This window comes from Rhamphochromis longiceps, linkage group LG1 (genome assembly GCF_057381845.1).
Source record: "Rhamphochromis longiceps isolate RC_006_pf linkage group LG1, R_longiceps_female_GT1.1, whole genome shotgun sequence".
Classification (NCBI taxonomy): domain Eukaryota; kingdom Metazoa; phylum Chordata; class Actinopteri; order Cichliformes; family Cichlidae; genus Rhamphochromis; species Rhamphochromis longiceps.
In genome coordinates this window covers 4,631,450-4,643,342 of record NC_140557.1, presented here as the reverse complement: position 1 = coordinate 4,643,342, position 11,893 = coordinate 4,631,450, and the positions used below count along the sequence as shown (strand labels likewise).

At 37.5% G+C, this 11,893-nt stretch overlaps 1 protein-coding gene across 1 annotated transcript; it reads left to right on the top strand.

Moving 5' to 3' along the window:
• The first annotated feature begins 5,548 nt into the window (after positions 1–5,548).
• Positions 5,549–7,781, top strand: LOC146678145 (uncharacterized). Its single transcript, XM_085413095.1, has 2 exons — positions 5,549–6,376; positions 6,720–7,781. The coding sequence occupies exons 1-2, from the start codon at positions 5,549–5,551 to the stop codon at positions 7,221–7,223; spliced, it is 1,332 nt and encodes a 443-aa protein (XP_085269221.1). The 3' UTR covers positions 7,224–7,781.
• Positions 7,782–11,893: the final 4,112 nt, after the last annotated feature.

Genomic DNA, 11,893 nt, shown 5'->3' with positions numbered 1-11,893 from the left:
ACTCCAGAACAGCTGTAAATTGTCAATCCATTTTGTGTTCCCTGAAAAAAAAGTCTTATTTGTATGATTCTGAAATGTACATTATTTTTCAGTTTTGGGTAACCTTGCCTTTTTTTATCCTCTGGCAGTTCAGCACTTACCTTTGTACCATTTCAAGCTATTCATTGGAGTCAAACGACTTAAATTGCAATAAATAACGGGGAAAATTGGGGGGTTCTCAAACTTTTGACCAGTAGTGTATAAACGAAGCCCTAATGATAGCTATCAGCAAAACTCCACATCGTTTTATTCTGTATTTTACTGCAGAACATATCAAAAGCTAAACATCTTCCATTAATAAAATAAATTTAGAGAATTGTGCAACCTTGGAAGCAGGATGTGTTCTCTAAGTGCTTTTTAAAAATAAGTGCTTTTAAAATATTAATATGAACAACTAAATTTCACGTCATTTACTTAGTTTGTCTGTATTTCAAGATAGTCACAATGTTTCATCTTTAAAAAATGTTCAATGAACTTAAAATTACAGGGGGTAGTTCCATAATTAATCAGATTTGGCCAAATAACACCTAACAATCTACCTTTCCTGTCTTATTGTTTTATGGTGAAAACTTTGCAATGACAGTTTTATTTTTCAGCTTGCCAAGGTTTCAAGGTTGTACCTTTGGGTCCAGTGTGACCGAACAGAGTTGTGTTGAAAAAAAGGGGGTGGGGGGACAAACAAAGCGATATAGGGTAAAGTAGGAGAGGGAGAATGAAGCTGCAGAAGGAGACTGCGGCCAAAGTAATGAGCGTTAGAAAAGCAGAGTGAAGATGAAAAGACTGTTTTCCATGTTTTATTCATATAGTTTGTTTTTAGCCTGTCGGCTCACATTAAGTCCTGTGCACACACACATACACATCTGTATTTATAAGAGCTTGCTTAATATAAAAAAAATGTGCCGCTGAATGGCACTTTACAGGACAAATTGTTTGAATCTTGGTTGGAAGCCACATATAACTGATTATTGAAGTACTTTCTATTTTTCCACTTTATTCTAATGAAACTGAACAGTCATTTTATGCTATGAAATGGATTAAATTGACATATAAAGTGGAAAATTGAGTAAGTGGTACTGATGACTCCGTCTTCCTTGATGTCAGTGTTGTCATTATCTTCCCTGGCACAAACATCAAATTCTGTTTAAGTGCACAAAAAAAAAACTTTACAGTGACAAGGATCTTTTGAATTGAAGGAGGAAAACAGAATTTGTAGGGGAAAAAACTGCCTTGTGATTACTTTCTTATGTACAGATAATTTATTTTTTAATTACAGCACTCTATCATATTCACTGTATAACACAAGAGCATTATTAATTATTTTTTGATGCACAGATTTAAAACACCTACGTATCAAAGAGAAAAATGCATTCTTTTGTGGAAACACTAATAGGTTCAAATTAGTATCACATGCTGACCAGCAGGTGAATAAGACTAAAACCAAAACACCACGAGTTGGCAAACTTGTTTTATTTTTTCATTGTTACTTTATGCTCTTTTATATCTTCTCTGCTTCCCTCAAGGCTGCCCTTCCCTGAATATATTCCCCCCAGATGTTTCTTCCAGTTAAAAAGCAAGTTATCCGGTTGTTCAGTGATGACGCGACGAATCCTACTTCCGGGTCTAAAGTAGTCTGCGTTTAATATGGCTTTTGTGTTGTTAACATGTTTAATGTTATGTATTTTCTTCTATTTGATCTCAAAAAGCTCCTAAAACAGTCAGTGATCACTGTTGACCTCCCTCGGCTTTTATTACCGCTAATCATTTATTTAAGCTCAGTTTTTAAAACCTTAGGATGTAACTACAGCCCAGCCCATGCAGCAGTATATGAATGACTAACCTCGTATTGTGGATGGATTATCTCAGTTGTTCTCCTGGCTGAAGTTTGGTCCTTTTACAGCATCCTGCCATGCGATTACATTTGTTCCTGACCACCGAGAACACTCACGTTAACTTTTATCGAGTGGAAAAAAAGTTAGCTTGTTTATATTATGCTAACATAGCTGTGTCGCTAGCGGTCACGTAGCACATCATTATATACCAGCTAGCCAAACTTCAGTAACCCTACAAACGTCACTGCTGTTTAGTTTTCTGTCTTCATTTATGCTGGAAGTGATAACAGAGCTGTACATTTTAATTTGTTTCCAAAACCCCGCAGTCAGGACATGCTATATTGTATTTAGATAGAAGCTAGCGAGCTAACTCCCTGCTAACTTCTAACTCCATTAAATGTCATAAATTCCATTTTCATGGATGCCTGGATGTTAAACTCAATTGTTACACCTGGTAGAGCAGAACGCTGATCATTTTATTAAAGATGAAAGACTTTAGACAGTTTTTCAACTCTCAGTAATGCCACAGTGATCGTTTGATATATGGACCTGCAGCGGAGTTTAGGCCCAGACACGGCTAGTGACGTCAGACTGAACAACTGGATTCCTTTTCACAGTCGCAAAGTTATTGGTATGAAGTATTAAAAACAGATAAAAAGATTTTAAAAAAATATAAAAGAAAAAATCAGATAAGTGCTGTTTTAAATTGGTGCTATATACATAAAACTGAAATGCATTTGTCTGAACTCCAGATGAAGCAAAATGCAATGTTATTATGTCAAAATATAAAAAAAGTGATACATTTTGTTCACTTTGAGTCAAATCATCAGTGTTAGTGGCATTCAATAGTGGCATTCTCATCATTTATATTTATATTTGTGTTTATAATTAAGCAGGCTAAAACAAAAGCCTTTACTCTCATTTTTACACCCTACTTTGTGTCTTACAGTATCTTCAGTGTTGGGCAAGCTACTTTGAAAAAGTAATTAATTATAGTTACTAGTTACTTCTTCAAAAAAGTAACTGAGTTACAATATTCTAAAAGTAATTAATTACTTGAAAAGTAACTATTGCGTTACTTAAAAAAAAAAAAAAAAAACGTTTAACCCTCTGGGGTCCAGGGTATAATTGGCCATTTTTAACTACTTTTGATTTTCCCTCCACATTTAACCTTTAAAAACGATTTACTTTGCCTTGTTTGGTATCATCCTTTTCAGCACAACCTTACGTGTCTGAATTTACAGTTGTGTTTTCATTTTGACATACTGTATTAACACAATTGATCTAAAATCAGACAAAAAACATAAAATCAGAGTAGAAAAAGTTATATTTTTTACTGAAACAACCACAAACATGTTTAATGATCATATTTCACAACTTTAAATGCAAATATAAATTGTCAATTTTAAAATCCTATGCACAATCTTTGCAAACAACAAATGCATCCATTTACCTTTTACCTTGATTTTTTAAAATAACCACTTCAAATTATTTACAGAACAATCAGCTGTTCTGCATTCAATAAGATGCCACACAAACTATTTGTGCCACTCCAAAAAAATAATTTCTGTCCACTATAAAGGAGAACATCACAGCCTGATACCTGCAGGTGTATCACTCCTGTTTCTACCTGGAGACAGCAGTCGTCTCATTGTTCAGACGCCCTTAATTTGACGCGTGCACGTTCGCACCTCGACGCGTGTCTAACACAAATCAATCGCGCGTCAAAATATGCAAAGAAATTACTAAACTTCATGAGTGTATGCACTCACTCCAAGAACCGTATAATTATAAATATGAGCGTGGTGAAAGTTGGGCAGCACGCTAACATATTTTGTCCACTCTGTGTGCTCGTAAAGGTCTAACCCTTTCACTCCTTTGATTTTTTCCTCGTATCTTTTCTTTGACTTTTCATCAAGTCTGTCTTTGTACGGACCGGCATTGTTCTCCTTCGTTTTGTACATACCTTTTTTGGGGGGGCAGAGAAAAAGCAAGAAGGTATTGGAACCAGAGAATTAACGTTTTGCGGTGTTGCAAATGCTTGCGTTTGATGCATTGCTTTGATTGTTTTGCCACTAGTACCCGGCATGCAATGCGCGAAAGTCAAGTGGCCTGTCAATCTCTATTAGTATATTTTGTCGTTAGTATAATATGAAATAAATTCTACATGTGTCAAGTCGTGTACCAACATTTGCTGTGTAGTAGAACTGAGACATTAGTCATTATAAACATTTATTTGAAATAATATTAAAATTCTCAAACAGAAAAACATTAAACATAAATATATAAAATATAAGTATTTACAGGAAGAGAGACAGGAATAAAAAGACAGGAATAAAAAGGACCCAGCTGCTCTCCAGAGCAGGAACAAGGCTGAGGAGGAAATGCTCCGTTGGAGACTGGCGTGGCCTCTTCAGGGACACCAGGATGGCCAGCTCCACCGCCGATGCACCGTCCCGGGACCCGTCCCTCATCTGCCTCGGAGCTGTCCTCCTCTGTGGGCCTGTAAAACAAGGCTGCTACTAGATTTTCATTTTCGACACTGAAAAGAAAAGAAAAAACAGGATATAATCAGATTGGTTTTAGATATTTAGTAAAGGTGATCACAAGGGAATCCAAGCGAGTAAAAAGCTATCAGAGCTTGCTGTACATCTGATGCTACAATTACATACCTGTGGGTGCAGCAGCAGGAGCAACAGGGGATGCTCTGCTGCAGAATCAGTTGGTTCTATCAAGACAATATTAAATGTTAACAGGTTGAAAACAATAATCATAGAGAAGTATATACAGTGGTCCCTCATTTATTGCAGCAGGGGTTCTCAGAATAACTAGCCCCTCACCACCAGAGATGGGCAGTAACGCGTTACTTGTAACGCGTTACTGTAATCAGATTACTTTTTTCAAGTAACGAGTAATGTAAGGGATTACTATTGCAAAAACGGTAATTAGATTACCTTTACTTTCCCGTAGGAACGCTGCGTTACTGCGTTACTAAAACCGTGAACTTTTTGCGAGAATGTCTCATGACAATGACGCAAGCGAGTGCGACGGCTATGGTAGCTCGTGTGTCAACAATAGAAAACATGGAGCGAGGGATAGAGTACGATCGTGCAGCATTTAATACTTGGAAATACCGACATTATTTTGAATTTGACTCTTTAAAAAGCGACAAAAACATAAGCGTACGTTGTACACTCTGCATCGGAAGAAAACTTCTTTCTACGTCGAAAAATTCCACTTCCAACCTGAGCAAGCACCTAGCACGCTGCCACAAGAATGTTAAATTGACAGAAAACCCCCAGGATCCCCTCACTGACGTGACCGCTGTGGCTACCACATCTACTTCCACCGGGCAAACCTCAGATGGACCCACTCCTGCTAAACAGGTTAAACTAGACGTAAGAGCGACAGGACTTAGTGCCGCTGAACTGAAGAAGCTTGTCGCTGCCTATATCGTCGAGGACATGTTGCCGATTTCCACTGTTGACTCTGAATCATTCCGACGCATCGTAGAAAAAATACCAACTAAAAGTGGTGTCAAGCTGCCCCAGAGAAAGTCATTTGTAGGATACCTTGAGAGAGAATATGACAAAATGAACTCTAACTTGAAGGCTACACTCGAAGAGGCAGAGTTTGTTTCCACCACTGCTGACATCTGGACGGTAAATAATAAAAGTTTTATGGGTGTAACAGTTCACTGGATTAATTCCACATTACAACACAACAAGGCCGCTCTAGCATGCAAGAGAATTAGAGGCAGCCATACCTATGATGTAATTGGAGCAGAGATTGAAGAAATCCATTCATCATATGGACTACAAGGCAAAGTTATTGCCACTGTAACGGATAATGCATCCAATTTTGCCAAAGCATTCAGAGTATGTCAGCCCTGTCATTTGGAGTCTGAATCTGAAAATGAAGAAGGTGATGACGAGGAACCGACCTTTACTGATGTCATAGAAGCTCTTTCAGCTGCATCTGGTGATGCACAGTTCAGCCTCCCTCCACACTACAGATGTGCATCGCACACAATTAACTTGATTTCAACAAGCGATGTTGACAAACATCTAAATTCCTGTGCAGACACCAAGACTGTATATAGGAGTAGCATTGCAAAATGTTCTGCTCTTTGGACTAAAGCAAGTCGATCAACATTAGCCTCTGAACAGGTGGAGGAAGTCAGTCGGAGGAAACTAATGGTACCGACATCCACAAGGTGGAATTCCCTGTATGAGGCCATTTCTAGAATCATCACAATTCCCTTGAATGAACTTAATCCCCTGTGTGTAAAACTGGGAATCAAGTGCCTTAATGAAAGGGAGTACCAGTTCTTGAAAGAGTACTGTACTGTGATGAAGCCCCTGACAGTGGCTCTGGACATCTTACAAGGGGATGAGTGCACCTACGGGGCTTTACTGCCAACACTCACAAGCCTGATGTCAAAGACCCTTGCCCTGAAAGATGACCTCTCTAGAATGACAGCCAGCCTTCCAGATGTCATTGTAAAGGTAAGATTATTATTAATTGCTTTGGGTGGATTTGTTAAATTTATTATACCATTCACAGTGGGTGGATGTTATACTTTGTTTTAAGCAGTGGGTACAATTATTAAAATGATAGAATAAAAGACCAAGTATTCACCCCTTGTTAAATATCAGGGACATTGATCATCATTAATCATGAATATTAATCATAATATCAACAAAAGCCTCAGCCAAAATTAAATCTCATACAGTATTGATAATAGAAAATATAGATGGTTTAGAGCTGTAAAGCCCACAAAATATTGACAATAGGTAATTATACAGTAAAATAATTTTATTCTTAGTTGCATCATATTGTATGTTACAGGCCATCAAGACTCGTTTTGATGCTGTTCTGGACAGCCAAGAAGGACTTCTCGCAGCGGCCACTTGTCCCAAGTTTAAACTTCGTTGGCTGAGAGATGAGCGTAGGAGAGAGTATGTGAAGGAGCTCCTGATAACAGAGTGTCGTAAAGCTGCTCCTGCAACTGAGAACACTAATGTGTCCCAAATCCCAGCCAGCCCAGCCGAAATGGACTTTTTTGAATTTCAGAATCAGCCCACAGAAAGCTTCTCAGCAGAAAAAGAAATAACTGACTTTTTAAGGTCAGGCTATGAGCTTGAGATTCTGAATCAGTTCCCAAATCTCAAAAAGATGTACATGAAATACAACAGTCCAACTCCATCCAGTGCACCAGTGGAACGGCTGTTCAGTTTAGGTGGATTGGTGCTTTCCCCAAAAAGGAACAGAATGTCTGATAGAAGGTTTGAGAAGCTTCTGCTGATGCAATATAACCACTGTTTCAGTCCAAAAGAAAACAATAAAACATAGGTCTTTTTCAGGGTTGCCACAAACTGAGACTGGATTAACAGCCTGAATGTAGCATGCAATAGCATTTTCTGTTTTTGTAATCTCAATATTATGCCTCTCTGCACTTTACCAACTGTTAAAAGATGTTTTTGTTAATTTTATTTATTTATTTTTTGCTTTATTTATATGAAAAGATGTGTGTATACACAAAAATAATTTATGTTATATGCTGGAGTATGCAGAAATACAGTTTAAGCCTTTATTTTCTTAAAATATGGTGTAATGTGCAGAAATATGTTCAAATGTTAAACAAATTTATTAAAGTCAAAGACTGTTGAATTTAATTTAATTTTTGTTTGATGCACTGTTTATAAAGTTAAGATTAAAAGTAATAAACAATTTTTTAAAAAGACACTTTTCCATTTGATTCACTTTTATATGATGGATTATGCAGAAAAAATAGCATTGGCCCAAAAGGTCTATTGCTTTATCAAGCATTCAGGTAGTGTATCATGTTTTTTAAAAGTAACTAAGTAACTAAGTAATTAATTACTTTTGAAAACAAGTAATCAGTAAAGTAACGGGATTACTTTTTTTGAGAAGTAATCAGTAATCAGTAACTAATTACTTTTTTCAAGTAACTTGACCAACACTGCTCACCACACACTTTTTCCCCACACACATGAACATTAGTCACAGTTCTTACAAGTTGATTCTCAAAGTGCAAACCTTTGTAGAATGCAAGACGAAAAAGTATTATTATGCCGCGTTTTGTCTTCATCTGCCTGCCACTTTCGTGCGCCTTTATCCCTCGTGGTGCAGGTGTGTATTTATAAAGAAGGTCATAGTTATGGGTGTTTTTGTGCTGTTTTTTCTATTGGACGTGATGGTTATCAAAACCAAACATGATAAATTTGGCAAGCGCAGGAGACACGACACGGAGGAGATTTGTCAATCAGGCTGCAGAATGCAATGCTGTACTGTGCAATAAAAAAATCAGCGAAAAAGCGAAGCAGTGACGGGTGAACAGCGGGACCACTGTGTGCTGTTTATTAATAAACAAAATATATTCCTATATAACAACATGCATAAAAGCAGAACGGTATTTGTACATCAGTGGGAAAATAGCAGTGGCTTGCTAGCTTTTGTGCGGCTTCCCCGGGTCAGTCAAAACTTTCAAAAGAGAAATGAATGAACTTACCAGGTTGCCCGATCTCTTCACATATCTTCCTCCAAGCTCGGTCCTTTATATTCCTGTCTCGGTACACAAAGCAGCTCCGGGTTGTTTGCTACAGCGTTGATTAGCCTTTCCTCCATATTGAATGAAGAATGAAGAGCTTTGACCTAGGTCAGAGCCACGTCACCAGGCTCCTGATTGGTTGTTGTGGCGCGAATTGACGCTGGAGTTCAGAGTTTTCCAACTCGAGCGGCTGACGCGATACCCACGTATGCCCAAAATGCAACACGAAAACTGACGCACGTGGTTTTATTCGGGAGTCAAACGCGACAGATGCGCTACACTGACGCGCGTTTTCGTGAGCAAATCTGCTTCCGAATTAGGGGTGGGTTTTAATAATCGATTAAAATCGATTCTGGCTTGGATAGCGTGATATCGATTCATTAAAATCCTGAATTGATTTTTTAATATAAATGTATTTTGCCCGAAATTCCAGAATCTCAGGTGAAACGTCACAACTGTAACTTCAGAGGTAACGTTCATATGTTGATTAATGGTTTTCTTTCGTTTTTGATGTACTGTAGAATATTTTTATAAAATCCCAGGCCAGGAAAATCACCTTCATGTTTTTCTGTGTTTTATCTTCAGCTACTTTGACACAAAGGCATATGCTGTGATGCTCACACCTTTGATAAAGTCTCGAAAGTGTCAGCTTCCTTTTTATAGATACAAAAATATGTAAATGTATTATCTGAATTATAATATTTCTGACCGAGGCAAAATTTCCCCGATTCAAATCGAATCGTGGATCGAATTGAATCGAATCGATTCAGGACCTTGTGAATCTGAGTCGAATCAATTCTGGAAATCAGTGACGATACCCAGCCCTAATAACAATGTCAGTCATACAAGATCATGTGCAACATAAAGCTACACATAAACAACAGTTGCACCATAGCATACATAAGTGTGCATCAACTAATTACAGTGAAGCAGCTATAAATTAGTGCTGGCTTGTTTGGGTGAAGCCTCCTCAAACGCTGTGTGCCAATTAATATTTGAAACAGCCTCTTCTAAATCTGCCTCCATGCAATAATTTTGGGTATTAAGGTTTTATTAAAGAATAGATGTAGCCCAGCAGTATTAATGAAATCAATTGCAGTTCTCTGAAATAATTACCTCTAAAGGGGAGGATGAAAGCACAGAAATGCCTTTATATACAAAAAGTACTACTCAATTGTGGATATTTAAAGAACTGTTCAGATTTCTGTTTATTTATTTATTCTTACAGGTGCAAACATGTATGAATAATACCATACACCACAGCATTTGTAGACTAAGCAGTCTGCTTATGCAGTGCTTGTTCCTAATTGGGCTTTTAATAACATCATGGTCGGATTCTTTACACCAACAATGTAAGGGGTTTATTCTGTTGACATCACAGCTTTGGAAAGTTGACATTTCTGTCAAATCTCATGAAATGCTGTCAGATGCATTGATCTAACACTTCCCAGCATTTTACTGACGTCAAATGTTATCACCTAATTGAATGACTGTCATTAATTCTAATGTCTTTAGTTATATATAACACCCTCTTGTACCAAGTCATAGACAAGATGATGCGTTGCTTTCTGGCCTGATCAGTTTTTAATAAGCAGAAATTGTTTTTATTCTAATTTCTTTCAAGTAGTTTTAAAGCTTTAAAAACTGAATTAAACTGAACTCATCTCTCCAAGGTAAAATCATTTGATTTATACTAAAACCGCAGTTTTTACTTGTTTCAAATTTTGTTACCCTTACAGAGATGGAAGTGGAAATACTCATTTTCATGTATCTGTACATTGGGTTTTTTTATTTATTAATTTTTTCTGAGCCCTGCGACAGTCTGGCGACCTGTCCAGGGTGTACCCTGCATCCCCCCCACAACCCCGAAAACGACAAGCGGCAGAGAATGGATGGGTGAATGTTTTTTTCTGACCTCTTTTCATTTTCACTCATTTTCACTAGAAATTTAAAAGTTACGTGTTTTGAGCAGATGTCTGTAGCATTAATGCTGTGTTGCTGAAGTTATGTTGTTTTAAACAGATGCACTTTGCTGCAGAGCAGGACGGTTGTGGTCAATGTTAGATTGCATCAAGGGTAGCAGACATCGATATAAATTTGAGCTGATGATTCCCTCACCGAATTCTACCTTTACTAGATTTATACTGTCTTTATACTGGGGTTAGAAATCAGACATGGCAGCTCATGTAACATCTGCTTCATTTTTGCTGAATTCAGTTGTGTATTGAATGTCAGTTGAGACTCTTACAGGAGAAGCAATAGACCTCTGCTGATCAGACCCTGTACACACAATCTTCTGGAATAAACTATCAAAATTAGTGTAACTTATTTAACTTGTGACTCATACCCACCACTCCATCCCTGCAATAAATCTTAAGTTTTACACACCTGATAATCACTCATAAATCTCTGACTACTCATTTTGCTATTTATCTGTGGATGTAGTGACCAATCTACAGGGTGGGCCATTTATATGGATACACTGTAATAAAATGGGAATGGTTGGTGATATTAAAGTCCTGTTTGTGGCACATTAGTATATGTGAGGGGGCAAACTCCTCAAGATGGGTGGTGACCATGGTGGCCATTTAGATACAACTTTTGTTTTTTCTATAGGAAGAGGGCCATGTGACACATCACACTTATTGGTATTGTCACAAGAAAAACAATGGTGTGGTTTGTTTCAACGTAACTTTAATATCATCAACCATTCCCATGTTATTATGGTGTATCCATATAAATGGCCCACCCTGTATAATGTAGACAACAGCAAATAGAGCTAGGTTTGTTTTTTGTTTTGTTTTTTTAAATTCCCCTTGTTTTTTTCTGCGTGTGTTTTACAGGTTTAAGATGAGTACATTTATAAGAATTAGAATTTAATTTGAAAAAAGTTTGCATTGTATTAATATTGTTATTTTATATATTATGATTTATATTTATATTATAATATTTTATTTACATTATTATTTATTTTAATATGGCAGGTTAGCTTCAGAGGTTCAGTTAGCTATGCACGAAAATAGCTGATGGGGGAGCTTCTTTTTAGGTTTATACTTAAATTTCAGAGCCTTAACATTTTTTTCAGTTTCACTTTCATATTTTTAAATATGAGTACTTCTATTTAAGTGAAAAATGTGTGTACTTTTACCACCTCAGATTCATTACTGTTCATCAAGGCAGCACCACCTAAATGAGGGAATAACATTCTGCTGAGCCAAAGTAGCAGATGAGGTGGCCTATGGGGCTTTGAAGCGTGATGTCACGGGGCGTGGCCGCCGAAGCGCCATTTTAGCAGGCCAAACAAAGGGCTAAAGGAGCGCGAAAGCATCAGCAATCGCACTTGCTGTGTTGTCGGTTGTTAGATCGCACGATCAGGAAGAGAATAAGTTGGAAAATGGGCTCTCTTTTTATTGTTTCCCCACCTGGAAGCAACGTGAGGGAGCTCATGTAT

Excerpts from the sequence above, each read along its gene's own strand:
- LOC146678145 (XM_085413095.1), top strand. The coding sequence starts at position 5,549 with ATGGGTGTAACAGTTCACTGGATTAATTCCACATTACAACACAACAAG. Across the intron at positions 6,377-6,719 it reads TTCCAGATGTCATTGTAAAG|GCCATCAAGACTCGTTTTGA; the intron begins GTAAGATTATTA and ends TGTATGTTACAG.